The 23,410-nt window shown below is 24.5% G+C and overlaps 2 protein-coding genes across 7 annotated transcripts in view; both read left to right on the top strand.

Annotated features, from left to right (window-relative positions):
- The first annotated feature begins 56 nt into the window (after positions 1-56).
- On the top strand, positions 57-2,827 carry LOC103575124 (mitochondrial fission regulator 2). 4 transcript variants are annotated; one of them, XM_008554768.3, is made up of 5 exons: positions 57-546; positions 1,281-1,462; positions 1,644-1,789; positions 1,862-2,069; positions 2,566-2,827. In XM_008554768.3, exons 2-5 carry the CDS (start codon positions 1,281-1,283, stop codon positions 2,708-2,710), a joined length of 681 nt encoding a protein of 226 aa, XP_008552990.1. In that variant the 5' UTR covers positions 57-546; the 3' UTR covers positions 2,711-2,827. The 4 variants fall into 4 exon arrangements, with proteins under 4 accessions (XP_008552990.1, XP_008552989.1, XP_008552987.1 ...); XM_008554767.3 differs by having other exon boundaries at positions 59-546; positions 1,644-1,780; positions 1,850-2,069; XM_008554765.3 differs by having other exon boundaries at positions 59-546; positions 1,850-2,069.
- Positions 2,828-3,152: 325 nt separating this feature from the next.
- Positions 3,153-23,410, top strand: part of LOC103575125 (uncharacterized) — a 60,098-nt gene continuing 39,840 nt past the window's right edge. For 2 of the 3 annotated variants that reach the window (XM_014443837.2, XM_014443836.2), the window contains exon 1: positions 6,076-6,252. In XM_014443837.2, coding sequence (XP_014299323.1) covers positions 6,178-6,252 — 75 coding nt within the window. In that variant the 5' untranslated portion in view covers positions 6,076-6,177. Of the gene's footprint in view, positions 3,260-3,389; positions 3,640-6,075; positions 6,253-23,410 lie in introns of those variants that run through there. The other variant, XM_014443838.2, reaches the window with a different exon arrangement.

Below are 23,410 nucleotides of genomic sequence, written 5' to 3'. Positions count from 1 at the left end.
TATTTTCATAGATTTTAAATTTTAAAAAAAAAAAATATTCCGGTCTACAAAAATTTTGTAAGCTTGTGGATTTTAATTTTGGCGCGTTAAGGTGCGCACTTTTTACGCGCATGACGTCAACTGTTTAAATTTAAAAATGGTGGGGGCATTGCTCTTGTTTCCCATAACCTCAAACACTTGAATCTTAAAAAAAATTAATGTCATTTTTATAATTAAGTCTCGATCATGTATACTTTTTTAATCTCGCCTTGATTGCAAATAAGGAATTAATTAAAACTAATAATCACTGATGTGTAAATTAATTTTAAAAAATTAATTAAAGTGTAATAATTATTTTTTTAAACAACAACCTGTGTATCAGCTGTTGGCATTCGTTCACTTTATTTTCTTCAACTACAATCATTTTAATTAATATATATGTTTATTATATTAAGTATACAATTTATATGACTAGATGAAATTATAATTACTCGATTTTGAGTACGGGTTCGTTTGAATGTTTATCAAAAGTAATTACGTGCAGTTCGTTATTATTTGAGGCTAGAGGTGAGATTTTTTTTTTTTCTATTTTTAAAATGTTACATCAATTCATTTTTAGGTCAATCACCAATTCGTTTTTTTTTATCCATTGATTAATTATAATAATTGAAAGTAATCATTTTACTCTTAATTAAATTTTATTTATTTTTGTTTGATTTAAAATTCTGGTTCAGCAATCAAATTTTTAATAAAATTCATCAGGACCTTTTTTGTAGAAAATTTAATTTCCTATAAAAAAGGTTTCTATGATTTTTTATATAAACCTCATAGGAAATGAGTTATTCTAATTATAATCATTAATTTAATTACAAATTAAAAGATTTTGAAGCTTTATCGTAATAAATTTATTAAAATCAAAATTTTGACTAAACTATCAATTATATCAAAAAATTAACAAAGACTTTATTTATAGGAAATTAAATTCTCTACAAAAAAGGTCCTCATGATTTTTTTTATAAACTCATAAATTTATGAGTTATTTTAATTGTAATGTAAATAAAAATTGTTATCTAACGATTCAATTATCTATTTATCAAAACTACAGCTACACTATCAAAGATATGATAAAATTGATAAGGACCAATCTTGTAGGGAATTAAATTTCCTATAAAAAAAGTCTCTACATATTTTTACCTAAAGCTGATAGTTTACAAGTTATTTAAATAAGTATGTGGAAGTAAATTAAAATTATGAAAATAATTATTTACAAACAATTAATTGATTTTTTTTTTAAATTACAGATGGGAGAAGCACCTAAATATTATGGAAAAAGACGTAGTATAGTACGTCGTATTGGTTCATTTCTACCACTAAAACCACCACCCAAAATATATGTACGAGTTACTCCGTTGCATTCAATGTCTAGTTCGATGATCAACGAAGTCGCTGATGATAATCATTCAAATGGTTACGGAGTCGCTGAGTAATTATTTTTTTTTTTTAATTACAATAATATCTAATAGAAGAAAAAATGTTTGTAATATTATTGCACCCCGTTTCGAGTACTGTATTTTGAAATATGAGATATTTAAATATTAAATTATGAGCGGGAATCAATAAAATATTATATTTGTTATTAATTTATTAATTAATAATTATTACAGCGGCAGACTGTCTGGTAGTAAACCAGATTTATTAGAACCAATAAGTTTTGGTTCAGAAGTTCGATTACTAGCATTAGAGCAAGAACTACAAGAACTCAGGTCACAAGTATCAAAAATTGTCAAGACAACAAGCCAACGTGAGCATTGTGAGTCTAATTATCATTTGATTAATTATTAAACATTTGTTTATTGATGTTAATTACTAGATTCATCATTAGCGTCGTTATCAAATGGTAATTCAAGTATAGGACTAAGACCTCCACCCCCACCACCTCCTCTACCGCCACCGACGACTCCGCATATCGCGAGACGCGCGAGTCTTCAGGATTACAAAGCCGACGAACGAAAGAAACCTTTATTAACACAAAAATCCATGGCTGATATGATCAAAGACATTGATAAAGTCAAATTAAAGCCCATTGAAAGGTATTGCATTTCAATTTATATTTTTATTAAATAAAAAAAAACTATTTTTAAATTATCAAAAGAATTTTTAGTTTATTTCAAATTGTGATTAAAATATCTAATTCACTGAAAAATGTATAAGGACCTTTTTTATAGAGAATTAAATTTCCTTGAAAAAAGATCATTATTAATTTTGTGATATATTCATTAATTTATGAGTTATTTTAATTTTTAATCAATCTAAATACGAATAGTCACAATTGAGGAAAAAAAAATATTTTTTTGTTTTTTAAAATCAAAATTTTGGATCAATGATGAAATTTACAGAAAAATGTATAAAGACCTTTTTTGTAGAGCATTAAATTTCATATAAAAAAGATCTCTATAAATTTTTCTTTAAATTAAATAATTTAGACAAGAATAATTATTAAAAAATTATTTACACTTATTAATTTCAGACTTTTAAAAAATTAATTGAATAATTATTAGTAATTAATTTTTTTTATTTCTTTCCAAGGTCACCTGGTGGACGTCCTATTCGGAATAAACGTGAAAATAGTCCCTGTAACGATTTACAAGAAATATTAAGACGTAGATACGATGCCATGAGGTCACCGGACAGTAGAAATTCATCAGTATTAAATGTCGATGAATCATTTTAGTCCTTATCAATCAATCAATCAATTTACTGATTAATTTTTAGTTATCCACACTGCTCATATTATTTTTTAAGTCATTATTTTTCTTTTTTTCAATAAAACTAGAGTAAATACAAAATATATTAATAAATTATAGTTTAGTAATTAAAACAATTAAATTTTTAAGTGCAATTTACTTGTCCATTTTTTTTTTTAAATAAAAAAAACAAAAAGAACATGAGAATGTAAACTTGAAGTGTATGAATGTCTTTTATACATGAGGCTTTTATCGATAATTAACAATCAATTAAATAAATGTTATTGTTAAAAAAAAAAAAAAAAAACTTTATTTAAATATTTTTAATTTTAAATTTCGCGCCTTTTGTAATTTAAAAATTCTATCCCTCCAAGCCGTGTAATGCGTAAATTTAAAATAAGATGGCGGGAGTTGTCCCGACACGAGTGTATGTTTTATTTTCGAGGAAGTAAACGATCTAATTAATTATTAATTAATAAAAATATCAGCGTAAATTTAAAATTTAAGCTGAATATTTTTAAAATATGAATTGTTTAGTAAGTTTTTCTTAATTGATCATTATCTTATTAATTAATTATCATAATTATCTAACACCATGTGTATTTATGAATATTAATTACCAAGTATAAATTAATTACATTGTTAATTTTTCCTTTATGTTTCTAGTTTTTAAAAACGGCTGCTTAGAAATTTAGGTTATGACATATATATTTATATACGTATATATTTATATATATATGATTGTAAGCACGTGGTAATTGTGTGTAATTAACAAGTGATGAGTAATTATTAAGTTTGTAATTAATTTAAAATGTGAAAGTTGAAGATAAAAAAAAAAAAATTATATTTTATCAGTAAAATGATTTTGAAACCGAGTGATTTTGAGACAATGAGTTTTTTCAACCGAAAAATTAACGTAAGTAAAATTTTATTTATTTTTTTTTTTTTAAATATTTAAATAAATGATTTTTAACGCGGTCTTTTAAGAGCTTGACTTTCTCTACTCTTAATTTGAATTTTAAATTAATAAATAAATATAAAAATTATGATTTTGAATAAACCAGACAGTAGACTCATTGTTTTTGTAAATAAATTACCTGTGAGAAAATAAATTTTAAAAAAAGAACAGAAAGATTTTAAAAAACCTTGACATAAATTTTAAAAAATTAAAGTTATTATTTTCAGTATCATCAAGAAATTATTAAATAATTTGTTCGAATTCAAATTATTTTAAAAAAAGTCATTGCTCTCAGTTCAATTGCTTTTTATTAATATTTTGATTAATCCTTTGAGTTTCAATGGCTGTTTGTTTTGTCAGTCGAAATGCCAATTTCAAATCAATGCAATTTAGTCTGCAGAAACTGACCTAAATTAATTTCCGGCTTCAATCGCACTTGTCTATTAATAATTTATAATTACCAACTAAACAATAGTGTTGAAAAATTTATTAAATATGTGTTTAAATAAAAAAAATTAATTTAATTAGTCAGTCAGAAATAAGTATTGCAGGTAATAAGAAAAATATACTGCGTGGCATGAGATAAAATGCAATTTCAGGCTTAAGGTGACGTCAGTTCTCATCTGAAATCGTTTCGTTTGATCACTTGCTACAGAATTTATAGAGAAGTCTATAATTTAAAATAATCCTAAATATTTATAGAAAGTAATAAATTATTTAATAGATTAATAATTAATTTAAAAGCAGAACTTTTTGGAGAAAATTTTAATGGATAACTTTTGAAGTAAATACATAAATAGTGTTTCTTTAACTCTAGACAAATTTTTCCGGTTCACTAAAATATGATTTTCTCATTTCATTTAAATTTCAAATAAATTAACACGTTAATTATTATTTAAAAATAGTGACCTTAAGTTTAAAACTTTTGTAATTGCCGCGAATTAAATAATTAGGGGAGCGTGTGGTCGCCCCGGTCACCTAACAAATAAACCTTCAAAATTTTTCAAATTATCCTTATTAGATCATAAAACGGACTTTATCTTATTCTATAGAATCTAGAGAACCAAGGACACATACTTAAAAATGAAAGTATAAAAGTAAATAGAAATATTTGATGAATTTAAAAAATTGTAAGTTTGACCGGGGCGACCCGACACGGTTATTTGGCGGGTCATCCCAGTCATTGTTAATTTTAAATAAAAAATTAAGAATCTAAAGTCGTATTGCTGAAATTTCATCAAATTAAAATTTTATTTGGTCAACTAAAATTTGATAAGTAAAGAAAAAAATGTAAAATTAATAATTAACAACATTTAACTTTTTTTCCATTTTCCGTCCTCGCTTACGAGGCATTTATAATTTAATTATTTGTTCATTAATATTATTACAAAAATGTAACGATGTTGTAGAAGAAAATGCCCCTGATGAACAAAAAAATTATTAGATTAAATTTTCAAAAAGCTTACCCCAATTAATTAATTGCTAATTAAATAAGATATTGGTTAATATTTTTATTAAACAAACACACAAATTGTCAGTCGAAAAAACAAGTGAATAAATTGACCGTTGTGACCCCATAACTTTGATCAGTACGACCCCAACTAATTTTTGAGAAAATAAACTGAATTTAAAAAAAAAAAGGATTGAAAATTATACTTTTATAAAAATTAAAGTGGTTTAAGAAATGTCTGTAGATTATATACATATCAATTATAAACTCTTTTCTTCTTGTAAAATATATAAAAAACCTTATGATATTGTCCTTGATTTTTAGATCAAAAGTCGATCTATTTTTTATTTATTATTTATTATTTATTATTAATAAGTAATTAATTTATAACGTTAGGGCTCATTAATTACCTCTAATTCAATGGGAGTATAAAATAAAAATAAATTCAAAATCTATTATATGATAGAATTTTCAAAATTTGGGTGACCGGGGCGACCACACGCTCCCCTATATTTTTTAATTTAAAAAACACTCTGTTAACTTGAAATTTAATTTTGCTTGCAATTAATTAATTATTGTAATAGATTAATTAGTAATTATTAATTACTGTAGGTTATTAATAGTTTAAATAATAATTAAAAAAAAAAAAAAAAACAAATTTCAAATATTAGCGCCAATTTTAAAATTGAATGAGAGGGCGCTTTTTATTTATAAATCGAGTATCGGACGTTACACTCGAGAACTAGCATAATAACAAAGGGATAGACAAGCAGAGTGCAAAGTCCTTGAATAAAGAGTAATTATATTAATTATTGACAACCCCTTAGAGCTTTTGTATTTTATATTACAATTAAAAATATTTTTATAACTAAAATCATAGTTGATTTTTAAATTGATTGACATTTTGTTTATTGAATACTTTTTTTTGCCTTTATTTTTTTCTAAATGTATTTTAATTTTTAGCGAAAAAAGTGTGAAATAGTTGTCGATTATTTTATAATTTTTATTTTTAAAATTAATTAATTTTTTGACGTGAGTGATTTATTATGAGACCGAATAGAAGACAACGCACTTTAGAAAAGCGCCGGGACGCTTGGCGTCGCCTGTATTATTACACACCGGTGAGTCATGTGTCACATATTTTTTTATTTTATTTATTTATTTTTTTGTCTTTTTTATCAACACGAAAATCATACTTTATTTTTTAAATAATTACGCAGCAGTAATTGTTAAGTTTTAGATTTTTAAATTTTATTGTTTTCGCGGTAAAAAATTTTGTGTAAAATTTCAAAAAATTTTTTTTTGTCAAGTTTTGATTTTTGAAAGATTTTGAATTTTCCGAGCGGGAAAATTTGAATTTATTAAATTTCAGACTTAAAATCAGATATTTTATAAAAAACTAAAAATGTTTTCTATGTAAGTTTAAATTTTCAAGGTGAAAGAATTTAAAAAAAATGAAAATTTTATGAATTTAAATTTTGGAGGCTTGAGAAATAAAAATAATAAATTTTTCCGTAACACGTAATTTTTTTTTTTTAAGTAAAATAAAAATTGATGGATCGATAAGGGAGTGACATTAATATTTAAGTGACATCTAGGTTGAATTTTTTTTTTTTTTTTATTTTTTCTGGCTCAGCTAAAATGGGTTAGAGTTGGGAAAAATAAGATGAGAAGCTAAATATTAACAAGAAAAAGATAGAAAATTGTAATAAAAGATAATGCCGGATAAACCTAGTAATCAGATGAGCTGTTTTGCAATTATTTTTTTTTTTTAAGGATGAAAATTATTAAACATCCAGCTGCCTATTTAGCTTTTCAAATATTAATCCTGGAAAATTTAAATCAGACATCAATAGGAAATTTAATTCCTTACAAATAAGTTCTCTATAAAAATTTGATATTTATCAAGTTGCAGCCAGATTTAAATCGTCCAAATAATCAATTTTTTAAAATATTTTTTTTTGTAAATTTCCAATCTTGTTAACAAAGTTTTTAAAAAAAAAAATTGATTTATCGTACAAAAGATTTGTTGGTATTGAAATAGTCACGTAATCAATCGGGAAATTGAAGATTGTCGGTTAAATAATCGCTTAGGATGACAGATAAAAATTGGGATGTGATAGTAGAGGGTTTCGTGTGTAGATGAGTTGTAATAGACCCGGTAGTTGTGGAGCTGCTCGTGGAAAGATTGTAGATGAGAGATTGCTTAAAAGGATTATACCAGTGGGAGTATGCAGTCCCGGGTTTTTAAAAGTGTAGGATAGTTTGATATTGAGGGATAGGAGGATCGGAGGATGAACCAGATTAGAGGAGAGCTGTACAGGGCAGAGTTGAGAAGAGTAGAGTAGTGGCAATATCGATTTTAGTTGACTACGTTACGCTCTGACGAATAGAATCGAGCTGTGATTAATTAAAACCAGAGATGAGAGGAGAGAAATTGAGAACTCGCGAAATTATACATTCAGATAAACTCTATATGGAATTCTCATAACGAGGAAATATTCTGCAACTGATTTATCCGCTTGTTATTTACGCTAATTAAATTATTTTCTTATTTTTATTTTTTTTACAAGGGGGCGGGAAGTTAAGGTCAAATTTTATTAGAGCGTGAATGTTATTTTATGGAAATTTTTGTTTTACATTGAAATTAATATTTCCGAGCGAAAATTAATGAGACGAATTTTTATAAGTTAATTTTATGAGACGTACTAAATTATTTAAGTTTTTTTGTTTGTTTAGATATTTTTTATTGTAGATAATGAGAATTTTATTATAATTATTTTAATGACATTGTGGTAAAATTTTACTTTTTCATGTGAAATACATTAATTTCATATTTATTATGATTTTAATGATAAAATTTGTTGATACTTAAGCTCACCATAGTAATATTCCGTATGAAATAACAATATTTGCTTAAAATATATAAAATCATATATGTTCGCAACAAAAAAATATATGATATATTATAAAAAATTTTATCGCGATTTTGGCCGATTTAATATAAAATTATATACAGTAGCAAATATATGTAACTTATATGTTTTTTATATTAAGCCATATGTACATTTACATTTATCTTATAATATATTGTATTGATATATTTCCTTTTATATTCAAAATATATAATTTTTATATGAAATGAAACATATAGTAGCATATAATTTATATTATATATGGCACCATATATTTTCTTTGTTATATTCATGCATATATTTCGCTCGGTGTATACATATGTATATGAGTATATCATATATTTGCCCGCATGTAAAAGCTATATATTGTTAAAAGTATATAAAAAAATATATGGTGAATATGTGATAAATATATAGCGGCAAAAATATCTATATTGAAAAATATATGTTTTTTACATATATTAGATTATATATGTATAATAATATATTTATCCATATATAATGTTTTATATATTTTTCTATATGTATATTATCTCATATAATGCTCAATATATTCTTGTCATATATGGATAGTATATATATATATTGGTATTATATATATTGGTATTATATTCTAGCAATATATTTTTATTTAATTTATTATCATATATTAATACGGCAAAAATATTAATATTATTTCATCTATTGTAAAATACATCACATTATAATATTCATCTATTCTATCATATATGTTTTCACATATAAAGCTTTTTCATGCGGGCGCATCAAATTGACTAATTTCGAGAATTTTATCTGCAATTTAAAGAGTATATTAAAATTTAGATGTAATTTAATTGGAGTTGGTCATACGAATAAGAAACTTTTTTTTTTTTCATACACAATATAAATATATGTTTTTACATGTAATCAGGATATATTTTTCGTATATGATAGAAATATATTCTTTTTATATGATTGACATATATATTTTATATATGCTAAACATATACGGGCTCGTATATGATGAATATTATATTTTTTAATATAAAAAAAAATATAGTTAAATTCGGCACACATATTTTCTGATATTTATCATATATTTTTACAGATATTTTGACCATATATGTTACTTTCATACGGGTAGACAGAAACAAAAAAGTTTATTCTCATTCCAGTAAATTTTATGTTTTCAATTAAAAATATGAAAATTTTTTTCGATAAAGTAAAAATTTCTTGCAACAAGAAATCCTTTTTAAAAAAACTCATTTTTATAATAAAAATTGATTCATTACGAACTTGCAAAGTTATTTGATGACAAAAAATTAAAATTTTCAGTTATTTGAAAAAAAAAAAAAAAAAAATAAAGTTTACTTACTCCTAATAAAACATTTTTTAATAAATTAAAAAAATTCTTGTATCATAACTTTGATCATTGAAACCGATGAAAAGTTTTTTATCATCCGATATTTTAAATTTTAATAGAAAAACTTTGTTTGCTCTTTTAAAAAATATATTTTTTATGAAACTTTATTGTACGCTTGCAATAAATTAATTTATTGTTAACAAATTCATTTTTTTTCTTCGGCAAGTAATTTAATCTTAGTGGATTATTTTTCAACAACGAGGTAACAAACCAGAAAATAGGTAAAAATTCTAAAAAAAAAGCACCACAGAAATTACCAATTTTTTGAGATACTGTATGGTAATAATTACTATGAGGTTATGGTGAAATTCGGATTTATTGTGCGATACACATAAATTATTGTAACTTTAATTATAATGGTAATAGTTATCATTCCTATCAGTACATTGATAATTATTAAAAAAATGTTCGTTATCATTACATCAAATGATAAATATTACAATCGCTTGATGATATCTTTCAAAGTACGTCAATAGTAACATTCATTATCGTGCGTTTGTAATAATTATAATTAACATGGTAATTATTACTGTCTTCTATTAACAATTATTGTCATACTGCCCAACTAACAAATTCTCCGCTCTTACAACAACCGGTTTTTATTTAATTTTTCAGATATAATATAAATAAAATTACGCGGAATAAAATAATTGAAAAGTTTTAGAGTGACTTTTGAAATTCGTGACGGTAATTATTATTCCGCGACACTAATTTGTCCAATTTTTGATTATTGTTGTAGCTTTTACTATAATATTAAAAATAGATTATAACTTAAATTACAAGGGAAACTGTTGGATTATTTTATAAAATGGCTAAGTTTGAACATGTCAGTGTATACTATAAAAGATTAGGTTGGTTAAAGTTAAAAACGAAGAAAGACTTTTTTATTGCTTGGCTATTTTACAACAAAATTCATTTGAATTTTAATTAACTATTCGGCTGGCCAATTTCAAAACACAGTAAGGGACAAATTTTTGAAAATTAATTTTTTAGTACTTTTAGTTCCACTGGAGTCTTCTGGACATGATTCAATACATATTAGAAAAAAATTATTTTTGTCAGTTACTATGTTTTGAAATTGGGCAGCCATATTTAGATCGAAATTAGAGTTTCTGCCTGTTTTGTTACATAAGGGAGATATTAGGCAAGATGACTTAAGAAAACCAAAATGTAGATTAACAATATATGAAAACTTGTTTTTAATTAATGGAATGCATGTATGAAATTATTGTCAGAACTAACGACAATACAAACTTTTATAGAATTTACACGGAAAGAAAATTCTATCAAAATTTACGATGTTAATATCGTAATCATGGACTAGGCTTTTATCAGCGTCAATTTTAAAATATATTATTTCAAAATTTATTATATGGGTTATTATATTTTGTTACTATTTAACATCGTAATTTTAACAAAGACTTTTACGATTCAAAATTATTTCAAAAATTACAATTCAAAAACTATATTTATCTTTCTATGTACTTTTGAATAAAATAAATATTACAGTTCTGCCTCTGTTACAATACGATGTAACCTCGAAAAATTACGATAATTTATCGTAATTTTTAAATATTAACTGTGTCCTCCGCAAGAGGCGCTCTCATGAGTTATGAATGTATATTCAAATCGTTTACATGGATTTTGAAAATAAATTAAAGTGTAAGCCCTCAGTGACCGAGTGGTCCAAGGCGTCCGACGCTTCGAACTCAAAGGACTTGGGTTCGAATCCAACGTCCGGACGATTATTATTTTATTCTTATATTTAAAGTTTCTCTTTAAATTTTACGATATTTACATGGTAATTTATACTAGAGAGTTTTAAGACTTGGTATCATTTGTCTGAAGTATTATTTCTTAAATGAAATTTCCAACGGTACATCGTAAAAATTACGATTTTGAAAGTTTAGTCCACCACTACAATAATCAATAGGATAAATTACGATATTATTATCGTAAATTTTACTAGGATTTTCTCTCCGTGTAGGATTGTTTGTTTTGATCATTTTGTGAATATTAATAATTAATTAATTAATATTTTTGTTAAAAACTATAGAACATACACATGTACATATTTTATCAGATTTTTTATATTTTTTGATGGTCCTCAGTGAGCTAGGGCTCTACACTGATAGAAAAACTATCTTGATTCAAGAAAAATTATTTCTTCAAAATGTGGTTCTTGTTTCAAAATTTTTAATTGTTTTAATTCAAGAAATAAGTCTTTGAATTAAAAAATTTAAATTTCCGGATAGAGACAAAAAATTATTCGTTTGAGAATTTTATTATTCGATTAAGCTTTTTTTGTTTTGAAACAAAATTCTGACATACTTCGCTTAAGAATTTCTTGCTCTTGGATTAAGATATGCCTTAAGACATTACCGACTTGTTTCGAGAATGGCGCGATTTTTAAATCAAGATATCAATTTACTCAGCTTGAAAACAAAACTTTTTTTTTTATTTTAAAAATAAAAAATTTTAAGTGATTTTTTAGGACTATATTCATTTACTTCAGATATGTTAAAGTAGAAATTGATTAAAAAAAATTTTTTTTGTTTCATTACTTTAAAAACATCTTCCACCAGGGAATTATTACTTGAACCAAAAATTTAAAGTTCTTGAAATAATAATAGGATATTTTTCGTTGAAGACAAGTGGTCTTGCTTGAAGAATTCAATAGTATTGATTGAAGATAATTTAGTTTCGGGTCAAGACACGAGAGTTATTCATCAAAGATACAAAATCTTTAGAGCCAAGAAAATCTAAATCAAGACAAAAATTTCTTGAAGCAAAACAATTGCTTTTCTTCAGAAATAAATTCTTTGCTCAAGAAAATATTTCTTGAGTCAAAATAAAATTTCTATCAGTGTAGGAACAAAAAAATATATTTTCTCTTCATGTATCTTGACGTGATAAATATCTTTAGTTAAAATTGTAATTATATGAGTAATTAGTTTTATTGATTAAAGTGATTATTAGTCAGGAATGCTAATAGATATCGTAATGTGATTTTTTTTTTCAATTATGGTGATAAATTTTTTACATTCCTGTACTGTATAGTAACCATTAAAAATCTCCGAAGACATTAATTACTATAAAATTATCAATAATTATTGATTTGAGTAAAAAAATACGATTTAAATTTTTTGTGAATTTAAAAAATTTTCTGAGTTGGAAAAAAAAGTAAATATGCTCATTACATTGATTAAAGTAAGTACTTGATGGCAGTATAAAAGATTTATTGAAAAAAAATGAATCGATGCGTAATAATGCATTAAAATAATCTCAAATTCTCTTAATTTATCATCGAAATTGGGGAATTTAATCTTTAAATGTCAACATATCAGGTTCAATAGGTCGTAAAAAAAATTAAACGAGCTCATTTGACTTGTTGAAATGTCTACTTAGCCATTAAACAACTTCTTGATCGTTAAATTTTTTTTCTTTCATAAAAAGTCTATAAAAATCTTCCATCGCCGCAGTAACTAATTATTTAAATTTTAAAAATCAATTACTAGGGTTTTTGTGATCGTAAAAAAAGAAAATTAGCACACTTATTTTATTTTCCAAAATCTCTTTTTAGACTCACTCTAAAACATTTAACAATAAAGAATTTTAATTATCCATAAAAATAAAAAAATAAAAGTTTATCAAGGATAAATAAATAAGATTTATCACAGTTATTAGGTTTTCAAAAAGGTAAACAGTCATAGTTAACTTTTATTATAAACTAAAACAGTTAGAATGACGGCTTAGGGTGCGATTTTATAAATTTTTAAGTCCACCCACCCCCTAAAAACGTTAACCCCAAAGTTTTGTTATACTGTACCGCAAATATTTATGTTAAATGTTAACACTTGATTAAATATTGATAGTAAATTTATCGAGCAATTTTTTTTTTTTTTTTTTTTTATTGAGAGTAAATAAAATTAAAAAATATGAAATTTTAAAGACTTAACGCAGTCGTTGATACTCTGGTCGGGTTTCGCGATCAATACGCGTTTCCCCGTGGTGACCGGCTATCAGTATGTCTCACTCTAGCTCGGGTTTTATCAGAGCAGTTGGTCTGATCGTCTCTACACAACTATGTACTCTGTGTTATAGAGGTTCGTCTCTTCTCTTCCTTCCATACTTCCATTACATTTTCTCTGCGAGTGTGCTCTGGGAGCTTGTAGGAGTAGTAGAAGTTGCCGTTGTCGTTTCCGGCAACGCGTAATTTTATTATTTTACTTTTCTCCATTTATTGTTACGTTATTTTTAGAAAAAAATTTTAATTTTTAAGTTATTAATTTGTTTGGAAAAAATTACGAGACAATTTTGAATTTTTTTTTTTTTTTAAGTCTTCACTTTGTGGGCTTGTACTTTTTTAAATTTTGACTTTTATTTTTTTAAAAGAAATTTTAAATTTAAAAAACAATTTTATTTGAATAGTTTAAAAAATATGAAATTTTGAAAATGAGAATTTTTTTTTTTCAATTGAAAGGAAGGAGATAATTTTTTTTTGGAATTGTGAAGGGTAAAATATTGATGGCAAATGAATGTCTGATAAATTATGAATTATTTATTTTAAAAATGAATATTTATAATTTTTATATAAATTTGGTTTTTTATTTTATTTGACATATATATTCTTCGATATATTTCTTACGTAACATATTTCTTCCATAAATATATAAAGATAAGACAGCTTAGGTAAACGAAAAAATGACATATATAAATTATATATGAAAAATATATGTATGATCGACAGATCAAAGGAGCGATCTCTTTTATATTTTATCGGGATTTCAATTCACCAGATTGAATTTTATTTTTTTTTTTTTATTTTTCTGTACTTTAAATCTTACATTTAATTTTTTTTTTTACTTCGAGATAAAATGGATAAATAATTTATTTATTTATTATTCGGGTTAGAATGTTGCAAAGAGATTTTTTATTTACAAGCTTAAAAGATTTATAAATTCACAACAGTTATTGGTCCTAGAAATTTCGAGTATTGAATTTCAAATGTCTGGGCTGAAAAAAAAAAATTATTCAACCGTTAATTCCCCCTCCCCCTTAATTTAAATAAACTAAACACTCAGAATAATCATCTAATAAATTTAAAAACTGTTTGATTTCCGATCTGTGTATTTTCAGCTCAAAAGAGTTGATGAAAAACCAACATTCAAACTTCCGAAATTTATTTTATTAAATAGAAATAGAAATAGAAATAGGGAGAGAAAATGTGGAAAATTACTGTAAGAATGATAAGATAAGTATAAAATTCGTCTCAACACTTTTAGGGGAGAAAATTCACTTCATCTTGAGTCCCTTTAGTGTCAATCGTTTATTAATAGACATTCGCTAACTTTTATCTTTTCTATTGTTCTATTTATTTTTATTTTTCTAATTAATATGTCTTATATTAATTGTTTCCATCGATTTCATAACTTTCCGCTAAAAAGATTCTCGAAATACTTGGGAATTTATTGTTTTCAACCCTTTTTTGAAAATCAATTTTTCATCAAATGTCGACGTTTTAAGGTCACAGGAAAGTATTCTAACTATTTTCAGAATGATGTAAACTATAACTTTTCAATTAATAAAACGATTTTAATTATTCTTGCAATCAAAGGAGCTTATTAGCCGTCAACTTTGTTCTGAAAATTTCTGACCATTCGGTCTAATAGACTTTGAGATAATCGAGAAATACAGAAAAAGTAATTAAATTTTTTGAAATTTATCAAAACGACTCCATTAATCAATTCTCAAACCTAATCAGCTCAAGAACTTAATAAAATGTGACGACCGCAGATTATCATCAAAATTTGTTATTTTCCGTAGATATCTTATAATATAAAGTAATAACCCGCATGAAAAAAGATTTATATGTGAAAACATATATGATAAAATATATGAATATTATAATGTGATATATTGTACAATATATAAAATAATATTAATATTTTTGCCGTATTAATATATGATAATATATTGAATAAATATATTGCTAGAATATATTACCAATATATTTATCAATATATGACTGTTTTATATATATATTTTAATATATATTTTTTTATATTGATATGTTATATTGAAAGTAGTATATTAATTAATATATAGTATTTTTTATATATATTTTTCAATATATTGAAAAATATATGGTTTCCAGTATATTGTAAAATATATGGGACTTTTTTTTACTTTTTTTATTGCGTTAGTTATTCAGTAAATGCAAGATCAATGAAAACAAAAAAAAATAAACTTGACTTTTTTTGTGGAATTGTGTAGAAATTGAAAAAATAAAATTTTCAATATATTGCGAAAAATATTAGAAAAATATAATTCCGATATACTGCGTACTATATATTTAAATATATAAATTGTTTCATATATAATTAATTATATAGAGATCATATACCACTAATTATATGGGTCAAAATATACAGAAGTATTTATCAAGTTTATTATATTATACTCATATATTATATATATACTATCCATATATGACAAGAATATATTGAGCATTATATGAGATAATATATATGGTTAAATATATTATTATAAATATATAATTAAATATATGTAAAAAACATATTTGTTCAATATAGATATTTTTGCCACTATATATTTATCATATATTTTTTTATATACTTTTAACAATATATAGATTTTCTGTACGGGAAATGTTTGAAAAATTACATCAGATCAGTTTAGAAAATATATTTTTAACAAAACATTTGAAAATTATTGTTCTCTGGATTTTTTCGGATATTTCATATTTTGAAATTATGGTCTAATGCAAAATTATTTATCGTGAGTACTCACATTGAAATCTGTTCAAATTTTTGAGTTTCGTCGAGAATAATCGTACCCAAAAATGTTAAGTTGTTTTTTTAAAGTATTTTAGATTTTTTGAATTTTCGTAGTTTCGGGCAAGGCAACTTATTTTGAGTTCGAAAACAGCGGGAAATTTCGGGGCTGGTCCATAGGGTCAACCGATAGACAGATGTTTTTTTTCTTTTATATAAAATAACTTTTTTTTTTTGTCTTCAGAAATAAAGTGCAAGATGTTTTCTATAATTTTTTTAACAATTTTTTTTCTGATAAAAAAAAATGTTATTTTACAAGCTTACCCTTTTACTTTTTCCTCGTTTCTTTAACATGATTTTACCTCATTTATTTATTTATTATTTTTTTTTCTTATCGTCCTTCATAGAATCATGGGCGCACAGGAAATTGCTCGTGATGAAGGCCAGAGGCTACGTTCTTTTCATTCTCCCGTGAGGAGTTTCAAATACACTATTTTTACTCTCTTACGAGCTTTTACTAATAAATATATCTATATACTTACAAAAAATAATTCAAAAATTAAATCAGATTAATTATTGCAAATAAAATAAATAAAATAAATTTTTAAAATTTCGATGAAACGATTAGAGATACGATAAAAATGAATGAGAAAAAATTTTTCGGAAATTAAATTTCCTACAAAAATGTCCCAATGATTTTTGCCATAGAGTTTTTATTTCAGCGGTAATTTAAAATATATAGAGTAGTTGCGTTATTTGAATTGATAAAATTATTTAAAAATATATATATTATTTTATATTTATTTATTTTTATTTTATTTACGTGATGTTAAAAATAATCCACGCATCTTGATGGCCTTTACTGAATATTTGAGAGGGTATAAATATGTTTTTCACATTAACCTTATTTTTTTTATTTTATTTTATTTAACTGGCAGATTTTTATTTTATTTTTTTCTTTTTCTCATTTTATTTCAACAATTTAATTAAAAGTTTGTTTATATTTAAATCGAGATAAATATAAATAATAAAATCGTTTATCTGGTATAAAATAGACTGAGTAACTAATGCATGGATTTTTCTATACACATATATTTGTATTTGTTTTTTTATTACATTGGTAATAAAACAAACGATATAAATTTTTTGCGTGAAAAAAATGTTCCAGTGAACGCAATTACGCTTCAGTTTACTTCTCAAAAGTCTGACGTTTCCATGACGTGTGACTGTTGGAAATTTTAACAAAAAGATTCAAAAAAATAATAACAAAGAATGGAAAGTTTTATTTTTTTTTTATTAAAAATGACAACAGGATTTTTTCTAAGTCTCAAAGATTTTTAAATTTTCATGCGCACCCACTAAATTTAGCGGGCTTGAATTCCTTCTTTTTATTCAAAAAATATTTCGTTTAAAAATTTTAATATCTGAAAAAAGATAATTTTATGAAATTTTGAAAATTTTTATCAAAATCTATGGAAGTTCACATACGTTTAAAATTATATAAAAAAAAACTTCTAGAAGTAAAACTTTGTTTTAAATTATTTATTAAAATCTTTCGAGAAGACTCCAAAAATAATTTGAAATGAATTCTTCCTCTGGCGACTAAATAAAATATTTTAAAAATTGAATACATAAAAACACGTGTAAAAATTAATAATAAACCTGGCACACTGTGTTGTGATAAATCACACCGGAATTTACTGTAATATAACGACATAAATACCTCACACCTTTAAACGCATCTTCATCTTCATCTCAATTTCTATTTTCTTCTTCTTCTTCTTCCTCTTATTTTTCTTCGTCTTTTTTACATTTTCTATAAATATATTTGCCGACAATAAAACATTTACAAATTTTCTAACAATAGTTATAACTCTGACAATTTCTTTTTCCACAATTATTTTTTTTTCTTCGAGAAATGTTTTCTGGAAAATTTTTTTATAAATTTAAACCCATTCTTCTTATTTTTAGCAACTATCAGTAGTAACACATTTTTTTTTTATTTTAAAGAAAAAACGAGTCTCGAAAATATTTTAATATTTAAGTAAGAAATACTAATGCAAATCAATGAGTGCATTACTTTTACTATTTATTGCTAAATGTACAGTAAAAATCACAAAATAGTTATTAATACTATATGTTTATATGAAAAATTTAAATATTATTACTTTAATTACTAATTTACTTGCACTCTTTATTAATCGAACAGCAAATTTCATAAAAAAAATATTAAATTATTACTAAACGCTTAATACTACATTTAACAATACGATTCAACAATTTTTACTCTCTACCTATAAATATGCATTAAATATCCTACAGCATACAAAAGTTACAATCTGTTTATTAATTTCAGTAAAGCAGATGAATAGCGTACCCGCATAGAAAAGCTATATATTGTTAAAAGTATATAAAAAAATATCTGATAAATATATAGTGGCAAAAATATCTATATTGAACAAATATATGTTTTTTACATATATTTAATTATATATTTATAATAATATATTTAACCATATATATCATCTCATATAATGCTCAATATATTCTTGTCATATATGAATAGTATATATATAATTTATAAGTATAATATAATAAACTTGATATATACTTCTATATATTTTGAACAATATAATTAGTGGTATATGTTCTATATATAATTAATTATATATGAAAGAATTTATATGTTTAAATATATGGTTCGCAGTATATTGGAATTATATTTTTCCAATATATTAAAACTTATATATTGAAAATTTTATTTTTTTAATTTCTATACAATTCCACAAAAAAAAGTCAAGTTTATTATTTTTTTTTTGTTTTCAATGATTTTGCATTTACTGAATAACTAACGCAATAAGAAAATTAAAAAAAAGTCCCATATATTTTACAATATACTGGAAACCATATATTTTGCAATATACTGAAAAACATATATAAAAAATACTATATATTAATTAATATACTACTTTCGATATAAAAAAGATATATTAAAATATATATGTAAAACATAGATAAAAAAGTAATATATTAATAATATATTCTAGCAATATATTTTTATTCAATATATTATCATATATTAATCAGCAAAAATATTAATATTATCATATATATTGTACAATATATCACATTATAATATTCATATATGTTTTCACATATTAAGCTTTTTCATGCGGGTAGTATTAAGTATTGTACAGCAACTAACAAATTACTAAACGGCTTGTAATTTTTCCGGACAGATCGATTTAATTAAAAGTTGGTGGGGATAGCATATACAAATATGTATTACAAGTTCAGAAACCTTTGTTCTAAGGAGACATCGGACTGTCAGACATAAGAAAGTACTCGCGCGCGGGAGATCAGGGTTCGAATCTTGGTTAAAACACAAGAGATTTTTTAAAAATAAAAATTGACACCAACACCAATACAGATCACATAAATAATAATAATAATAAAAAGCTGAATAACTATTAAATATTTAGTTTTATTTATTTCCATTCTAATATAGTAAAATTTACTAAATATAACTAGAAATTAAATTCTCCGGAATGAAATTAGTAATTTTAAGTAAAAGTTGCTATATTTTTTTTTTCGTGTAGAGTTTATAATTTTAGCAACTTAAAATAATTCCAGATTCATTTTATTATTGAAAGTTATTATTTATAAAATAAACTTAAGGGAATGTGTCGATTTGAGGTTGAAAATTAAATATAGTAATCACAGATAAATTTGATACTGTCATTATGGACACCAGCGCATGTATTCGCACGGCGTCTTCTTCGCGAAATTAAAATTTTAAAAAAGTTATTTATATTCAATAACTTTTTTTTCGGCGTCTTTATATTTACTGACTGTATTACAAATCACTTTTTTCACTTGGGTCAGAAATAACCAATTTTATTTTAATTTTTTTTAAATAAAAAAAGAATAAAATTTTCCATGGCAACTAGAAATTTATTTGAAATTCTTTATATAGATGTCAAAAAAAAAAAAAATTCAGTGTATTCGAACATACGAAAATGACTTCCTTAGTAATCCCGCTTTGTTCGCCTCCCTTCACACCCCCGTAAAAATATAGAATTACTTTTAAATGATAAATAATAATCAATTTTATTTCAATACAATAATAAAATAAAAATACTCCGTATATTTATTTGATAGGTTATGAGGTATCAATGAATTAAATATCATATACATATATATAAATATAACTTAATCTATATGACGTCATTTAGATGGGTAATAAAGTTAAGTAATATTTACTAACATTGTAAACGAAGGGAGCTAGAAGTTGGGCGTGTAGGGGGTGGGACAGGAGGAAAAGAAGGGGGGGGGGGGGTTTTAGGGTGCAGTGCATCAAATAAATTAATTTTATCTTAAACTTTTCAATTTTTTTTTGGAAAAAAATTGATCTTGACCTGGGATAAAAGAATTTCATTTATGGGAGAGAAAAGAAATTAGAAATTTTGAAAATTAGTCGTAAGTCTATTTGTAAATTTTTTTTTTTAAGAAATTAATTAAAATTTAGGGTTTTAGCGCTTGGGAATTATTTTTAAATGATGCTAAGAATTTTTTTTTGTTTTTATTAATGATAAGTGTTATTAAAAAATAACGTTTAGTACAGAGTGAAAGTATTAAATTACGTTTAAATCAGACTCGATAAGTAGAAAAGGTCAGACGTGTCGCGGCAGTAGTTACGGACTGTACTCTGTTTAATCGTCTAGTAGTTTTAAACTTTTAAGGTCAGACTATTTATTTTAAATTACTTAAATTCAATTTTTTTACTTTATTTTATTTAACGCTTCTCTTTAATTATTTCGCTCCTCTTTTTTTTTTTTAATTGATGACATTGAAAGATTTATTACTTTAAAACAATTGGTGGTAGGTAAAAAATTTATACCTTTTGTGCTACAAAGTCTAATGAAATTAAAAAAAAAATTCAGTTTCTTAAAAATTATTTTTAAACTAATAATTATCATATGACAAATAAATATAAAATTTAATTGTTGCAATCTTAACTTTATAACTTCATATTTACATTACATAGTCTTTAGGTTACATTGCAAGCAATTTTTAAGTCCTTATTTTTCTTGGGTAAATATTTTTCATATATTTCTAACAAACTACTCTAAACTTTTTCGGAGTATGTTCTTGGCCATCTCTTTCCTTTTTCTATTCCATATATCTCATTATTAGCTGTCTATTTCCATTTCTTTTTCCATACTTGTTTGCAATCAAGGAGTGCTTTTTAGTGGGGAAGATTGCAGACAGGTGGCAGTCTGGCGGCTTTATGGAACGAATCCCACAGATCAATGCACTATATCAACTTGTGAAAAATAATTAATTTGCACTCTGTGGGATTCGAACCTGAGCCTGGCCAGTACTTGCGTTCGGAGACAAGAGTGTTATCCACTCGACTACAAGTACTGGTTAACTAATAATTTCAATTATGAATTTTGATAGTAAATTAAAACTAAAATTATCTTTTTAAAGTTTCAACTTTTAAAATATTCATAATATTCATAATATTTAGACCATATATGTATCCTCTAGGCTGACATATGTCCGAGATAATAGAACGTGAAATTTAAACGACAAATACTATGATAACAATACAGAGATCTCTTTATTTTCGATGGTTCGATCAGTCAAATGGGGAAATTTAAAAACCAATAGTTACAAAATTTACTGAAAGATCAGTAGCTTTGAATCAATTCAATGACTAATCATTGAATTTAGCTTCACGACAGTAAAGAGCGCCATCTACTTGGAAGCTTGTTCGTTAGACAGAGGTTAATTGCAAGTTACAATCAAAGATTATTACTTATATCACACTATAATATGATATATGATATATAAGTGGTAGACTTGTTAAATAAAATTGACTTTGAAAACCCATTAGATGGATTTTATAATTTAAATCAACAAATCGATGCATTAAAAGGATACAGTGAATACTTAAACTGAATGCTTGAATTTTTCGAATTAGTAGATTTAGCTAATTTTAAACACTATTCTCACATTCCTACTGATTATAAACTATAATTAAATTCTCAGCATAGCTAAAATTACAAAACGTCAATATCGTTTGTACATAACAATATTAATTTAGTATTTCAGCTGAAATTTGTTATTAAAATTATCTAAAGACTTTAATCCGTGTAACCTTAAAATTACTATTAAACATTTGTAGTAATGGAGCTGCGATTATTATTATTTAATTTTGTTTTTAATTTAATAAAAGTGAAAAGTTAAATTGTTCAGTAATATAATATGAAACTCGGTTTTGTATATTATTTTAGATAATAAAAAGGTTGTTAGAAAGAATAATGTAGTAATTATAAAATTAAAGAGCTTAGAAGATACAAGGACACTACCCGGCCACGGAGTGTAAACGCCCGGGAGAGTTAAATGCGCGCGCATTGTCAAGTTCCTGGATACAAGTTGTAGGTAAACCGGATAAAATTTTATCTCCATCCTTGTGTGTACTCGCTCTTATTATTCCTCTCACTCTTTTACTCGGCACTTTTACTCATCTCGAAAAAGCCTCTACTCGCTACGACATCATTTCTCTTGACGGCTTTGCTGACATCAACGTTAAGCCGCAAACCCTCATTGTTAAGCCTCGACAACTCCCAGAGGCCCAACATTTTTTCCGATATCTCAATACTCTAAAAACTATTTATGGATTTTATTGTTTTTACTAAATCTCAATGTTGTTCATTTAATTAAACTTTATAATTATTTTTAGAGCTCTACCCTTCGTATCAGAGCAGCCAAATATATTTTTCTATCAATCACAGATATTCAACTACTAAAACTCTTATTAACTTTTTTTCCACGGCCAATATTTTCCGAGCTGTAAATTTTTTTAAATTCAGATAAAACAAAAATATTAATCCTGGATTATCATTGGAATTATTTTTTACTGTGTCAAAGTCAATATTAACCTATCAGATATTTTTACAAAACATTTTATATAATTTTCTTCTCTTGACAATAATTTTCCTGTTATAAATTTTCAAATCTTAACAAACATAAATTCACTAATTTTGACATTTTGCTAAAATTTTGAATTTCAATGACTTTAAGTTTGTACATCTCTATAAATATTAATTTTGGAGATTCAACTTGTATAAGATTTTGTGTAAAGGACTAAATTTCC

The sequence above is a fragment of the Microplitis demolitor genome, chromosome 6, assembly GCF_026212275.2.
Source record: "Microplitis demolitor isolate Queensland-Clemson2020A chromosome 6, iyMicDemo2.1a, whole genome shotgun sequence".
NCBI lineage: Eukaryota > Metazoa > Arthropoda > Insecta > Hymenoptera > Braconidae > Microplitis > Microplitis demolitor.
This window is presented reverse-complemented; position numbering and strand designations above follow the sequence as displayed.

Excerpts from the sequence above, each read along its gene's own strand:
- LOC103575124 (XM_008554765.3), top strand. The coding sequence starts at position 1,281 with ATGGGAGAAGCACCTAAATATTATGGAAAAAGACGTAGTATAGTACGT. Across the intron at positions 1,463-1,643 it reads AATGGTTACGGAGTCGCTGA|CGGCAGACTGTCTGGTAGTA; the intron begins GTAATTATTTTT and ends TAATTATTACAG. Across the intron at positions 1,790-1,849 it reads AACAAGCCAACGTGAGCATT|ATTCATCATTAGCGTCGTTA; the intron begins GTGAGTCTAATT and ends GTTAATTACTAG.